This window comes from Rhinoderma darwinii, chromosome 2 (genome assembly GCF_050947455.1).
Source record: "Rhinoderma darwinii isolate aRhiDar2 chromosome 2, aRhiDar2.hap1, whole genome shotgun sequence".
Taxonomy (NCBI): Eukaryota; Metazoa; Chordata; class Amphibia; order Anura; family Rhinodermatidae; genus Rhinoderma; species Rhinoderma darwinii.
In genome coordinates, this window is record NC_134688.1 from 380,517,698 (window position 1) to 380,534,485 (window position 16,788).

The 16,788-nt window shown below is 42.2% G+C and overlaps 1 protein-coding gene across 3 annotated transcripts in view; it reads left to right on the plus strand.

The window, feature by feature from the left end:
- Positions 1 to 16,788, plus strand: part of SYTL5 (synaptotagmin like 5) — a 206,392-nt gene that overhangs the window by 87,042 nt on the left and 102,562 nt on the right. For all 3 annotated transcript variants that reach the window (XM_075853948.1, XM_075853946.1, XM_075853947.1), the window contains exon 2: positions 9,684 to 10,042. In XM_075853948.1, the coding sequence (XP_075710063.1) occupies positions 9,924 to 10,042 (119 nt within the window). In that variant the 5' untranslated portion in view covers positions 9,684 to 9,923. The remainder of the gene's footprint in view (positions 1 to 9,683; positions 10,043 to 16,788) is intronic.

Below are 16,788 nucleotides of genomic sequence, written 5' to 3' on the forward strand. Positions count from 1 at the left end.
TCAGGAATAATTAGTACAATGGCTCAATCAATAAATAGGCAACTTAAATGGTACATCTAATGACAATAGTCCCATTGATTACTTTTTTATTATTTAAATAAAGCCCTCAAATGAGCATGAGGCTTCTTGAACATGGTCATATTCTGGCTTCTGTACAAACGGATTGCATGCCCTATGATCATAGCTTCTAGGGGAGAACTTGATACCTGGTGGTGTTACTATGCGGTAACACGTGTACTGATTAAGGATTTGTATCACGACCTGAATCCACTCCGTAAAGGGTTAGTAGACACATGTGCATGAGCCCTAGACTGTTTTGAGAGAAAATTATTTGGAGGTAATCCGTTACTTTTCAGTGAGGAATCCATAACAATAATGATCACGCTGCAGATTCCAAAATCTGCAGCGCGTTGATTGTTTCACGCTGATATTTTCATAGTCCATCCTTATGCATCTCTTCCCAGGTAAGCAACACACTAGCACCCGGCCCTCCACATGATTCTAAAAGAAAACGTGATTCTTTAGACCAGGCCACCTTCTTCCATTGTTCCATGCTCCAGTTCTAATGCTCACGTGCCCATTGTAGGTGATTTCAGGGGTGGACAGGGATCAGCATGGGCACTCTGACCAATCTGTGGCTAAGCAGCCCCAAACACATCAAGCTGCGTAGCACTTTGTGTCCTGACACCTCTCTATCTCAGCCAGCAGTAACTTTTTCAGCAATTTCTGCTACAGTAGCTCTTTTGTGGGATTGGGCCAGCCAGTCTATCCACTGTGTACGTACATCAATGAGCCCTTAGACTCCCATGACCCTGTTGCCAGTTCACCGGTTGTTCCTCCTTTGACTATTTTTAGTAGGAATTAACCACTGTATAATGGGAACACCCCATAAGACCTGCCATTTTGGAGTTGTTCTGACCCAGTTGTCTAGCCATCACAATTTGGCCATTGTCAAAGTCGAGCAGATCCTCACACTTGCCCATTTTTCCTGCTTCCAACATATCGACTTCAAGAACTGACTGTTCACTTGCTGCCTAATATATCCCACACATTGTAACAAGATCATCAAATCAGAGATTTTATAAACAGTTAATACATAATAGTAGGTTTAACTGTATTTTTTTTTCTTCCTTTTTTTTTTTTAAAGCCCCATTTTTTTTTCTTGTTTTTACATAGAAGAGCGGAGGTTACCAGCAATAACAACTTATATACTTTTGTTTACTTTGGTTACCTACCTGTAATAGCATAAAACCAGTAGGAATCTAGTTGTTTGTTTTTTGTGCTTTTTTGAAACATTATTGTTCCAGACATTACAGGATGTGATTATTAAATGTTATTTTCCACTTCCCCCTTATCTGAATCAAACCAGTATGACTGGATTTTGATAATGTACGTCAGTCTCTACTGGTTTGACACAGGAACCATCTGATTTTTTTTATCCCTCATTTGACATGTTATTAACTTTAATGACTTATGAGCCTAATCTGTATATCCCAGAAAACCAAACATTAATGACGCAATTTAATCATTTATCACATTTTCATTTTATAATGTTTTGCCATCACCAATAGTCACATATTTGTATGTTCTCTGGCTAGAGATGGTAGCCATAATCTATTCCAGAAGGCTGTTATAAAAACCTGAAAAGAGATTTTTACTTTGTCAATATTCCTGACATGGTTGATGTGCCTCAGGCTCTTTCTATGACTTGCACAAAATAATGAACTCTTGCTTCATTGATTATATCAATTGTGATCTAGGGGAACGGTGGAATGAAAACATCTGTTCCGCCCGTCATGGTGTTTCTTCATAGATGTGGTAAAAACCTCTCCGAAATAATAGCGGTTTGGATTTATACTGAAAGAATGGGCTAATTGGTGTTCACGTGAACCTTGTTGCAGAAGCTTTATGTAGTAGTTGGGTAGAGGGACGTTCAATTCCCCGTTTCTGGGTCTAAAGAGTAAAACATTTTGTGACACAAAATATGAGTAATACTATTTTGTGACAAATATTTTTTGTGACTTATTACAGTTTTATGGCATATCATATTGTGGCACAGACCTTAGTTGTATGAAAAGTGGGCTTTATTTTTTTTCTTTTGTTTAATTTGTATTATAATATGCTCTTTACAAAAAACGATCCATAGAGCCTGCAGATCTATAGCACAGCTGATGTCAGAATTGAGTAGGACTCAGCAACTTGGAGCCTGTCCTGTTTGTTGCTAACTGCTTCTCCTTTAGCTAATTCTTAAATCTAAATTGGAATATTTACAGGATATCCTATAAACATGTCTACGATAATTATCCTACATGTACAGTTGCGATTACGTTGTGACTATTAGGGTATGTTCACTCGCACTGTTTTTAGACGTAATTCGGGCGTTTTACGCCTCGAATTACACCTGAAAAAACGGCTCCATTACACCTACAAACATCTGCCCATTGCTTTCAATGGGTTTTACGATGTTCTGTTCCCACGAGGTTTAATTTTACGCATCGCTGTCAAAAGACGGCGCGTAAAAAGACGGCGCGTAAAAAGACGCCCGCGTCAAAGAAGTGCATGTCACTTCTTGGGACGTTTTTGGAGCCATTTTTCATTGACTCCATTGAAAAACAGCTCCAATTAACATCCGTAAAATACACCGTGAAAAACGGGAGTTGCTACAAAAACATCTGAAAATCAGTAGCTGTTTTCGCCTGAAAACAGCTTCGTATTTTCAGACGTATTTTGCTAAGCCGTGTGAACATACCCATAGGCTGGGTTCACACGAGCACATTAACGTCCGTAATGGACGGACGTATTTCGGCCGGAAGTCCCGGACCGAACTCAGTGCAGGGAGCCGGGCTCCTAGCATCATAGCATCATAGCTCCTGTAATCATGTTTTCAGTACAGGACAGTAGTTCCACGGAGAGGCAGGGACTCCTAGCGTGGTACATAACTACGATGCTAGGAGCCCGGCTCCCTGCACTGAGTTCGGTCCGGGACTTCCGGCCGAAATACGTCCGTCCATTACGGACGTTAATGTGCTCGTGTGAACCCAGCCTTATTCTCGCTGGTGTAGCCTGTGTACGGCCTGTTGGTGACTCACATAAATAAATACCTACTTATAGTTTACTGATTTGGTTCTAGCCAATATTTACGCAGTTCAGTGCGAAAAATTTATGTGTGTGCTTAACAGAGGAAACATTCAATACCCTGTAATATTCCAAAGTAACTATGATTTTAGCTAGTATACAGTAGATTGGTTTTCCATGTGTTGTAATGTACATTTCAATAGTGTGGCTTCTTCGTAAGTCCGTGTCTGCTCTAGGAGTTGTTGCTAACCAGTACAGATGTCATTGTACAGATTTGTTTTTGGTATTTTGGGAAAAGAGTCTTAGGTCGCTATATGAGGCATCATGCTTAAATCTCACTAGAATACCGACTCCTTATTTTCAGCGAGAAGAGAAGAAGACTTTGGTCATTGCTACCTTGGAAAATGATACAGTCAGTATTCCAGTAAGACCTCATGTACATAGCCTCAGAGCCATGTGTAGGAGGCTTTATAAATGTACTTCTGCATGGTGCTCCATACGGCACTGTATTATGACGTCATTCTCTCCTAGAAGCAATGCTTCTAAGGGAAAATAGCTCCATAATATGGCTTCCAATTGAGCACGCCAGTTTTTTTTTCAGTTAGATGTAAACTGAATCAGACAGAAAAACACCTTTATATGCTTGCATATGAAATTAAAGCCAATGCTGGCCATACCCCTTTATTCTGTCAATATACATAATAAATTTGGGGCATTTACAATAACAAATGTTTGTCAATAAGAAGAAACCACTATTGGTGGCATGTTATAGGTGTGTTTGTGTTGGTGTGTGTGTATATATATATATATATATATATATATATATATATATATATATATATGTATTTATCTATATATATATATGTATATATATATAAATATATATATATATATATATTTATCTATATATATATATATATATATATATATATATATACAGTGAAGGAAATAAGTATTTGATCCCTTGCTGATTTTGTAAGTTTGCCCACTGTCAAAGACATGAACAGTCTAGAATTTTTAGGCTAGGTTAATTTTACCAGTGAGAGATAGATTATATAAAAAAAAAAAAGAAAATCACATAGTCAAAATTATATATATTTATGTGCATTGTGCACAGAGAAATAAGTATTTGATCCCCTACCAACCATTAAGAGTTCAGCCTCCTCCAGACCAGTTACACGCTCCAAATCAACTTGGTGCCTGCATTAAAGACAGCTGTCTTAAATGGTCACCTGTATAAAAGACTCCTGTCCACAGACTCAATTAATCAGTCTGACTCTAACCTCTACAACATGGGCAAGACCAAAGAGCTTTCTAAGGATGTCAGGGACAAGATCATAGACCTGCACAAGGCTGGAATGGGCTACAAAACCATAAGTAAGACGCTGGGTGAGAAGGAGACAACTGTTGGTGCAATAGTAAGAAAATGGAAGACATACAAAATGACTGTCAATCGACATCGATCTGGGGCTCCATGCAAAATCTCACCTTGTGGGGTATCCTTGATCCTGAGGAAGGTGAGAGCTCAGCCGAAAACTACACGCTGGGAAATTGTTAATGATCTCAAGGCAGCTGGGACCACAGAAAACCATTGGTAACACATTACGCCGTAATGGATTAAAATGCTGCAGTGCCCGCAAGGTCCCCCTTCTCAAGAAGGCACATGTACAGGCCCGTCTGAAGTTTGCAAATGAACATCTGGATGATTCTGAGAGTGATTGGAAGAAGGTGCTGTAGTCAGATGAGACTAAAATTGAACTCTTTGGCATTAACTCAACTCGCCGTGTTTGGAGGAAGAGAAATGCTGCCTATGACCCAAAGAACACCGTCCCCACTGTCAAGCATGGAGGTGGAAACATTATGTTTTGGGGGTGTTTCTCTGCTAAGGGCACAGGACTACTTCACCGAATCAATGGGAGAATGGATGGAGCCATGTACCGTCAAATCCTGAGTGACAACCTCCTTCCCTCCACCAGGACATTAAAAATGGCTCGTGGCTGGGTCTTCCAGCATGACAATGACCCGAAACATACAGCCAAGGAAACAAAGGAGTGGCTCCAAAAGAAGCACATTAAGGTCATGGAGTGGCCTAGCCAGTCTCCAGACCTAAATCCCATCGAAAACTTATGGAGGGAGCTGAAGATCTGAGTTGCCAAGCGACAGCCTCGAAATCTTAATGATTTACAGATGATTTGCAAAGAGGAGTGGGCCAAAATTCCATCTAACATGTGTGCAAACCTCATCATCAACTACAAAAAACGTCTGACTGCTGTGCTTGCCAACAAGGGTTTTGCCACCAAGTATTAAGTCTTGTTTGCCAAAGGGATCAAATACTTATTTCTCTGTGCACAATGCAAATAAATATATATAATTTAGACAATGTGATTTTCTGTTTTTTTCTTTATATAATCTATCTCTCACTGGTAAAATTAACCTAGCCTAACAATTCTAGACTGTTCATGTCTTTGACAGTGGGCAAACGTACAAAATCAGCAAGGGATCAAATACTTATTTCCTTCACTGTATATATATATGTATATATATATATATATATATATATATATATATATATATATATATATATATGTGCGTGTGTGGAGTTGTTTGTTTAAAGATTATTGGCTCAGCCGTGGCAATCGCTTGTATATGCTACAGGTAAACGTCTGATCCGTAGAATGTTTCATACTTTTCTTAGAAAGACTGTTTGCTTCAATAACCCACACCTTCTAAACATACTTTCCTATCCTGTAGAATGATTTCACACGCTGCACTGTCACCCTTCTAAGTGGAAAGCACATTCCCAACATGCCTTAGTAGAATATGTTTTACCTTATGCAAAGTATCTCTATAAAGATGACTTCCCCTTAGCATTTCACATTGGCATTCAGGAGTTAATTTTATAGTAAGTTCATATCAATACATCTATTTGTTTTTAGGTTGTTACCAGTATTGGGGCCCTATTATTGTGAATCGAAGAACCATTGACAAGTATGTGGCCAGAAATTTGATCAAGCTCTAAGGCTCTTTACTTTCTAGCCTCATGTTCAGAACGGAGCCATGATGGTTCTGCCGGTTCCTTTATGAACGGATCTCAAATAAAACAAACGCATCCGATTGGCTTATAATGAGATCCATCAGGTTTCCAGTAGGGGTTCTGATTTTTTTTGACAGCAAGAATTGCAGACTATGCTATTTTACCCTTAAAATTCCCAGGACCCCTGACACAAACAGCATAACGCAAGCATTAGACAACCAAAAAGTTTTACAAATTCTGGAATAAGAAATAATCAAATGACAACATCATTAATATGAATAAATATCAATACTATTAATAATGTTGTGTAAATGGACAGAATGATTAGACAGCTGATTTGTCCTGGGTCTATTTTAATAGATGGAAATCAAAAAAATATTGTTACTATTCAAACAAATCTGAAAGATTTAACTTTTATTGCTAGTGGAACTGTCCAAGATGATCAACAATAAACAATAAGTAGTTTATCTTTGATGTAAATCATCATTCTGTGATCAGATCTAATGTGTATGGTAGTTTTTGTGTTGATGTAAACGTCTATCTTATGCTCGCAACAATTTTGTAAGTAGGAGATCATTATCTAGTGCAGGGGTCTCAAACTCGGCCGGGTAAGTGGGCCGCATATAGAAAAAATGGGAAGTTGACGGGCCGCATTACTTTCAAATTTGATACAATACAAAATTATTGTTAATCAATTAGCTATTTGAACTACTATAACACTATATTACTAGAATAATAATACTACATTACTATAATAATAGCGCTAGGTTTAAAATTTGAGATATTTCTCCACGTGCTTATTTCAACAATCCAGCTTTCCAGTTTAAGTGTCGCTAAATGCAGTCCGGCGGCTCAGTTAGCACACATGTCAAGATTGGGCAGCCCCTTTTTAGATAGTGCCGCAGTGCCCTCTGTGGATGCTGCCGCAGTGCCCTCTGTGGATGCTGCCGCAGTGCCCTCTGTGGATGCTGCCGCAGTGCCCTCCGTGGATAATGCAACACACCCCTAGATAAGGCCACAGTGCCCTCTGTAGATAAGGCCACAGTGCCCTCTGTAGATAAGGCCACAGTGCCCTCTGTAGATAAGGCCACAGTGCCCTCTGTAGATAAGGCCACAGTGCCCTCTGTAGATAAGGCCACAGTGCCCTCTGTAGATAAGGCCACAGTGCCCTCTGTAGATAATGCAACACACCCCTAGATAATGCCAGTGTACTCTTCAGATACTGTCACACACCCACTTGTAGATAACGCCACAGTGCCCTCTGTAGAGGCTGCCACAGTGCCCTCTGTAGAGGCTGCCACAGTGCCCTCTGTAGAGGCTGCCACAGTGCCCTCTGTAGAGGCTGCCAAAGTGCCCTCTGTAGAGGCTGCCCCAGTGCCCTCTGTAGAGGCTGCCCCAGTGCCCTCTGTAGAGGCTGCCCCAGTGCACTCTGTATAGGCTGCCCCAGTGATGTCAGGGGCTTGCCCAGAGCTGGAGTCCCAGACAGAGTGCTAGTAGGCTCTTCCTGGGACTCCAGCTGTGCTCCTGACATCACTGGGACTCCTGCTCTGGGGAAGACCCTGACACACTGTCCATATATGGGCAGCGATGTCAGGGAATTCCACAGAGTCCCGGAGCAGAGCCGACACCAGCGCTCTGCTCGGGACTCCGGCTCTGGGGAAGCCCCAGACATCGCTGTTCATATGTGGACAGCGATGTCAGGGAATTCCACAGAGTCCAGGAGCAGAGCCGACACCAGCGCTCTGCTCCGCTCTGGGCAAGACCCTGACACACTGTCCATATATGGGCAGCGATGTCAGGGAATTCCACAGAGTCCCGGAGCAGAGCCTGTACTAGCGCTCTGCCCGGGACTCCGGCTCTGGGGAAGCCCCAGACATCGCTGTTCATATGTGGACAGCGATGTCAGGGAATTCCACAGAGTCCCGGAGCAGAGCCGACACCAGCGCTCTGCTCGGGACTCCGGCTCTGGGGAAGCCCCAGACATCGCTGTTCATATGTGGACAGCGATGTCAGGGAATTCCAGAGTCTCGGAGCAGAGCCGATACTAGCGGCTCTGTGCCCCGCGGGCTGCAGATGACAGCCCCAGGGGCCTCATGCGGCCCGCGGGCCGCGTGCTTGAGACCCCTGATCTAGTGGATTAAAAATAGAAATGCATAAATGGGTCTTTACTAATGTGAAAAGTGGGAGTTTTACTAATGCAATTAAGAGTGTTTTCTCGTGCAATTGCATGAAAGAAACTGCCATTTATATTTGACAACTTAATTTTGACAGCCAGCACTTACCAGCACTTTTAGGCTAGATTCACAAAAGCGTGGGGAAACTTGGACATGAAAAACGTGCTGTTTGTCACGTCCGAGGTGCCCCCATGCGGGTCCCGTTTTCACGGATCCCCATAGACTTGAAGGAGGGATCTGTGAAAACGGAAAATAATAGGACAGGTTCTATTTTTCAACAGACCCTTCACACAGTCCGTTGAAGTCCATATGAATGGCCCCATTGAAAAACATGCATTCGTGTGATAGCCGTTGTTTTAACGGCCATCACACGGACGTATTCAACGCTGGTGTGAATAAGGCCTTACTGACACAAACGCATGCTACACAGCATGGTATGTCAGTTGTAAATGGGCCCCATTTTCATCCACCATTTTCCACTCTGGAGATGCTTCTGGAGATGTAAATGAACAATTTTGTCTGTTATCCAAGGAAGATGTCCATGCATATCCATGGACAGAGCGGCAATTTGTAAATCACTACTTCCTGATGCTGTTTGTGCAACTGTTAAGACTTCGTTCACATCTGAATTGGGACTCCGTTCATGGGTTCCGTCGGACCTTTCCTTCAGGGGAACCCATGAACGGAGTCCAAACTCAAACAAATGGAAACCATAGGTTTCCGTTTGCATCACCATTGATTTCAATGGTGACGGATCCGGTGCAAATGGTTTCCGTTTGTCACCATCGTTTAACCCCGTCCTGACATTTGATGTATGGCTACGTCATAGCCGGGTAGGGGAAGTATGGAGCGGGCTCATTGCGGGGGGCAGGATGAGCTGCTAGAAGGGGGCGCCCCCTCTTTCTAATGATTTAAATGCCGCAGTCGCTATTGACCGCGACAATTAATGGGTTAAACGAGCGGGATCATACTCGTGTGTGATCCCGCTCTTTACTGTGAAGTGTCGGGTGTAACATACAGCCGACACCTGCATTGTATGGAGCGGGCTCACTCGTGAGCCCGCTCTATACTTCCGGCTATGACGTAGTGATACATTAAATGTCGGGAAGGGGTTAAACAATGGTGACAAATGAAAACCATTAGTTTCCGTTTGTTTCAGTTTGGATTCCGTTCATGGCTTCCCCTGATGGAAAGGTCCGACACAACCCATGAACGGAGTCCCGACGCAAATGTGAACGAAGCCTAAGTTGGGTGGGAGATCATCACATCACTAATAAACATCAATTTTACAGATTTTCCAGTCTAGATTAGGACTAGGATCTATGTAAACCCATCATAACAAATTGACATATGAAATATGAAACGTACATCTACTTATTTGTCTTTTTTTTTTTTTTCAGATTGGACAACAATGAAGATTCTTTACCACATATCAATCGGCAGTCATAAAGTACATCTCAACTTCAGCAACTCTACAATTATTCAGGAACTAAGTGAGGACATGTCTGCCCATTATCTGACCAGAAGAGAATATTTGTAATTAAAATTTTCTTACAAAATTACAAAAAGTACAAGAATTAACTATCCCATCTGAATGAGGTTGACAATTCAAGTCACTGCTCTTCAGATTGTTTGCAACTATGTCTAAAAACACCGAAATACTCAATTTGTCTTATTTGTTGGACCAAGAAAAAGAGGCTATTTTAGCTGTGCTGAAGCGTGACGAAAACCTGAAGAAAATAGAGGATAAAAGAGTAAGGTAAGCTCACTGGTCACCAAAATGGAGAAGTGTTTGTGCTTTTCTTAGGCTTTGTGCAGATGTTAATTTTTCATTTTTCTGTGCCTATCATCTATGCCTTTAGGGCTATTTTCATAGAGATCATTACCCTTTGTAGGCATTGTAATATCTGAACACTGGGTGGATCTGTCAGTTTAATTTACTGCCGTAGTTAAAGGGGTTTTCCAGCTTCAGCAAATAAAACGTATTCATTGTATGACAAAAGTTATATTATACTCTAATGTTCTTTTTATATCATTTCCACATGGTTTTCAAGATCTCTGCTTCTTGCTTCTTGTGATTGTATTTACTTTCAGAGGATCACACAGGCGTACTGCTTATTACCTCTCACTGTTGAGTGACAGCAGCCGTCACTTAAATGTAAGGAGCCTGGGGGGACGGGGGAGTGCGCTCATCATGAATAGGCTGGACTCATAAACATGAGTTTGTCGCATCCTATACAAAGGGTTAATAAACAAAGGACACTATTTGTTGCACTGTTTGTCCTATTAAGACTTTGGACCTGAGTATGCTGCTCTTTACTAGAATTTTTCGCACAATTAACATTTATGGTATTTCATTCATCTGTCCTCTGTTCCTGGCCAAGAGTTGTTCATGTGTGCGTGTTCATCCCCATTGAAGTCTATGGGAAATACAGAACCCATTAAACACTTAGGCACCCCCAGGCTGGTAGGGTGGCCAGATAATTGGATTTCAGGACTAATAATTGAAACACCTGCAAGCACCTTTTCAACAAGCTGCCAAAACTGCTAGTAGCGCTCCAGGTTCTCTTGCAACTTCTTGATACTAGGGAATAAATTTCTGAAGCATTAAACCGTAACTTTTTCTTATTTTTTTCTCTTTAAGGGGTTGTCCACTACAGGACAACCGATGACCTATCCACCGGATAGTGTATCTATCTATCTATCTATCTATCTATCTATCTATCTATCTATCTATCTATCTATCTATCTATCTATCTATCTATCTATCTATCTATCTATCTATCTATCTATCTATCTATCTATCTATCTATCTCATATCTATCTATCTATCTATCTATCTATCTATCTATCTATCTATCTATCTATCTATCTATCTATCTATCTATCTATCTATCTATCTATCTATCTATATAAAATTTCAAAGGTGTACATAGCCTTTAAGTACAGTATTGCTATGGAATTTGTTTTGAATGATTATTTTTTACCACGTTAGATGTATAATTGATTTTGTTTTTAACATCAGCAGGACAGTGTTTTCCCTGAAGGATTGCTTCAAGCATCTTTAGTTTTGTCTTGAACATGGCAAATTCAAGAAGAACTTCTGTATAATAGATATAAGGCAAGGGAAAATTCTAGTCATTGCATTCCGCAGTAAATGATAAAGTATAGAGAATAAAATTCTGTTCATCTAGAATCCGTAGGATTTGAGGTTAGATAATTTTCTGAAAGTTGTCAATACCCTTTCGGAATTAAAAAAGAATGGACTTTCAGCTATCTGCATTCTAGCCACCCACAACAGTTTTAACCCGTTAGTGACCGCCCCATCGTGTTTTTACGACGGCCACTAACAAGCTTTATTCCGATGCAATAGCCTTTTTATGGCGCTGCATCAGAATAAATAAACAGAGCAGGGAGCCGTTAAAGGTGGCTGAGGGCTGGGGGCATCCCTGCTCTAACGGGTGAGATCGATATCAGTATCGCAGGGTGTCGATGTCTTCTATGGCAGCCGGGGGGGGGGGGGCATAGCCTAGCAGATTCCTGTCCGTTTTACACGGACAGGCACTAATACACTGCAATAGAGAAGTGTTGCAGTACATTATAAATGCGATCGGAGGATCGCATAGTGAAGTCCCCTAGTGGGACTAGTTAAAAAGTTTAAAAAAATAAAAAACCAAACAGAAAAGGTCAACTAGCATTTAAAGTCTCGGTGAATGTGGAGAAGAATTGAGCTTGAAACTGTTTTTAGTTGATTTAGACATGCAAGTTAATTTCACTCTACATCCCTCTACAACAGATAGAATATGTACGTATTTAATTGCATTATGCCCTTTGATCGGGATACCTTTTGGAATACAAAATGTGTTCTGATATAAATACAGATAGAGATAGTGTCAGTCTGTCTAAGCTATGCAAGAGTCAGAAGTAGCAGTCACACCTGCTCCCCTTGTGCCCAATAGACACTCTCCTAAATAAAGGAATACCTGTGTTTATTCTCTGTACTATGACACCACTGTTTATTAACCCTGTACTGTGACATAACTCTGTGCATTTCTTAGCTCTCTTACTATGTTATTACCCCTCTGCTGTAACATTACTGCATCAATTATACCTGTATTCAGTGGCGGATTAAGTAGACCATAGGCCCTAGGCTGTTACCCAAACTTGGGCCCCCCTTCTCCACCGCCGCCCTGCCGCGCTATAACTATTGTTAACACTATCTTTTTGTGCAAGCATTAACAATTGGGTGTTACTATTCCCCTTGTCACATAATTCTGTCTCTACATGCTGACAGTCTCCAACCATCGCTGACAGTATCGCACTGTGTAGGAACACATCCTCCTGACAAGGGGTATGGTAACACGCATTTGTCTATCAGTCCTGGACTGCACAAAGACATTATGTGAAATACAAGGATTTCCTATAATAAACATGTCAGGGGAGGTGACAGATTCTCTATAAATCTAGTATCTCACAGTTGACGTCTTCTCAGATTCTAGTAGATTTTTTCCTCTTTCCTTCTCCATCGAGTCCAGACTTCATAATTACTTCTCCCGGCCATGACCCATTTCTGCAGAATTTGCCTCTCAGATGTCTTCGACTCCTCACTTTTCCAACATTTCCAAAACTTTAAACGAAGATAAAATTATCATGGTGCCACACACTGTGCCCCTAAATATAATAGCACCAAACACTGCACCCCTAAAAAAAATAGTACCAAACACTTTTCCCCTGAATATAATTGTGTCGAACACTGTAAAGTAAAGCACTACATACATAGTGCCCCCTGTAGATTGCGCCACACAGTGCCCCCTGTAGATAGCTCCACACACAGCCCCTGTAGATAGCATCACACACACCCCCATATAGATAGCGCCACTCACCCCTTGTAGATAGTGCCACACACAGCCCCAGTAGATAGCATTACACACACCCCCTATAGATAGCGCCACACACTGCTCCCTGTAGATAGCGCCACACCCCCATAGATAACATCACACACAGCCCCCCTATAGATAGCGCCACACGTAGCCCCCTATAGATAGTGCCACACATAGCCCCCTATAGATAGCACCACATCCCCCTGTACAAAGCATCACATCAAGCCCCCCTATAGATAGCACCACACACAGCCCCCTATGGATAGTGCCACACATAGCCCCCTATAGATAGCACCACATCCCCCTGTACAAAGCATCACATACAGCCCCCTATAGATAGTGCCACACAGACCCCCTGTAGAAATGACCACACACAGCCCCCCTATAGATAGTGCCACACATACCCCCTGTAGAAATGACCACACACAGCCCCCTTATAGATAGTGCCACACAGCACCTCCCCCCTTGTATATATTGCCACACAGCGCTTCCCCTCCTTGTATATAGTGCCACACAGCACTTCCCCCTCTTGTATATAGGGCCACACAGCTCTTCCCGCCTTGTATATAGTGTCACACAGCGCCTTCCCCCTTGTATATAGTGCCACACAGCGCCTTCCCCCTTGTATATAGTGCCACACAGCGCCTCCCCCCTGTATATAGTGACACACAGCGCTTCCCCCCTTGTATATAGTGACACACAGCGCTTCCCCCACAGAAACAAAAGTTCTGCAGACTACACTTTTGCTTCCATCAAAAAAAACGGAAACCTAGTGAACGGAGACAGATGGAAAGCAACTGAAACAAAAGAATTACCATTGAAATCAATGTTAATTCTAACGGAAGCGGTACTTTCCGTTTAATCTTTCGATCCTCTCTTCCTCTGACGGAAGAAAGGTAAACCTATACTTACAGTAGTGTGAACTTCGCCTTATGATGCAGTGCTTATTATCCCTGTGCTGTGACATCGCTGCGGTCTTGGTCATTAGCAGGGACATCACTATGTTCATTAAACCTTGCCTGTAACACTATACCTGTTCTGTGACATCACTATGTTTGTTATCCCTGTTCTTTGAAATTATTTCTTTACTGTAACATCATTGTGCATATTATTCCCATATTTGTCTACAATAACCCTTCTATTTGATTTCACAGTGTTCATTATGTAGTATAACCAATGTTCCCTAAAAGTCTTGGCAGCTCCTGAGCGGAGCAGTTAGGGAGCAGGGCAAGTCTCCATCAATGGTGGGCGATCTGATGACTAAAAGTAATACCCCCAGTAAATGCTAATATAGCGTACTAAATAAGAGAATAAGAAAACTTATTTTAAATTAGTTTTAATGACTTTTTAAATACTATAATATTATAAGTACACCAGTAAAATAGACCGTTATAAACACCAATTATAGGCATCAATGAAAGAATCCCTCCCTTACACCACTGTCCTTATAGGTAGCGCCACACAGACCCCCTGTAGATAGTGTCACTCACAGCCCCTGTAGATAGCATCATACACACACCCCTATATATAGCACCACACACAGACCCCCTATAGATAGCGCTACACAGCCCTCCCCTCTTGTAAATAGTGCCACACAGCCCCCCTTGTATATAGTGCCACACAGCCCCCCTTGTATATAGTGCCACACAGCCCCCCATGTATGTAAGTGCCACACAGCCCCCCTTGTATATAGTGGCACACAGCCCCCTTGTATATAGTGTCACACAGCCCCCCCCCTTGTATATAGTGCCAAACAGCCCCCTGCTATAGAGTGCCACACACCTCCCCTTGTATATAGTGCCACACCGCTCCCCCTTGTATATAGTGCTACACAGCCCTCCCTTGTATATAATGCCACACAGCCCTCCCCTTGTATATAGTGCCACACAGCCCTCCCCTCTTGTATATAGTGCCACACAGCTCCCCCTTGTCTATAGTGCCACACAGCCCCCCTTGTATATAGTGCCACACAGCCCTCCGCTTGTATATAATTCCACACAGTCCCCCTCTCTTGTATATAGTGCCACACAGCTCCCCCCTTGTATATAGTGCTACACAGCAATCCCCCCATGTATATGGTGCTGCACAGCAATCCCCCTGTGTATATTGCCACATAGCCCACCCCAAAAAAATATTGTACTTACATTACCCCGTTTTCGCGACGGACGGAGCGCTGCACAGCCTTGCGGGCAGGACGCTTACGCAGACCAGTGTGGCCTGCAGCCTTTAGTATTCATTTGTTTCTGCGTCCTGAGGAAAGTGAATGTGGCTGTTGCTAGCACCGGGACCCCCTCCGGTGTTAGCGACGCCACAGGGCTGCCCTTATGATGATCCGCCACTACATCCGCCCGTGACAGTTCGCAGGCTTTAAAATTTAGCGAGCGGGGGGACCGTGGAAGGGAACACTGAGTATAAGTTCTGTGAAATCACTTTGTATAGTTTGCCCTTATAGTGATACACAGTGGCCGTTATTACTGTGTGCATTATCCCTGCATTGTGACATCACTGTGACTATTATTCCTGTGCTGTTACTTTGGTCATTACCCATGTACTGTGATATCACTGTCTATGTAATGCCTGTGCAGAGATACCACTCTTTATTATCCCCGTAATGTGACTTAACTGTGCACATTATTTCTATAATTGTGTGCAATAACCCTTTCCATTGATTCACAGTGTTTATTATCCATGTACTGTAACAGCACTGTTTGTTGTTTCTGTTTCATGATATCACTTTGTGTATATTCTCTGCACTATGACGTCACTGTCTTTATAGCTATGTTCACATCACGTAAAGTGAACATATTCAGCGTAGGCAGTGGCAAAAAGCTCCCAGCGCATACAAGCTTTGCGTAGCCATAAGCCCCCATTCACTTGACGGAAGCCAGAAGAGAGTCTGGTGTCCTTTTTTACATTTTTACTTTATAGGAAAGCACAGCAGACTGTGCTTCCCTATACATTGGGCCACCGTGCAGAGATATCGATGTTTATTATATCTGTAATCTCTATATTGTGACATCACTGTGTTTATTATACCTGTACTTGTCAGATCACTGTGGTTATTATCCCTGTACTATCACGTCATTGTGTTTATTATACCTGCAGTGGGATATCATCATTATGTGCATTATCCAAGTTCTGACATATAACTGTAAGAATTATTCGTGTACAGTGACATCATAGAGAGTAAACATAAGAGGTGCAAGGGTGGCAGTTGCACCTGGGACCTAGATTCCTTTCTTGAGTGTAATAATATTACAAGTTATGAATTAGATAACTAGAGATGGATCGTTGATTCGGGGATTTATTCTGATAACGAATTTGGAGTTGGGAAGGAAGCTTTTTCTAAAATAAGACTGCAGGGAGCAGCAAGAACTTTCTTACGTTTCTTTTCCTTAAAGTGTAGCTAAACGTTTGACAAACTTCCGTAAAGCCGATGTATCGGAGTACGGGCTCAGACTTTCTATTGAGTCCGTACACCGATACATTTATTTCCGTAAAAACCAAACAGACACAAAGCGGCTGAGCCCTCACACGAGCAATTCAGCTGCTTCGTTCTGGCGATTGATGGGGGTCCCAGTGCTCGGACTCCCACCAATCCAAACGTCTGACATGTCACTATGAC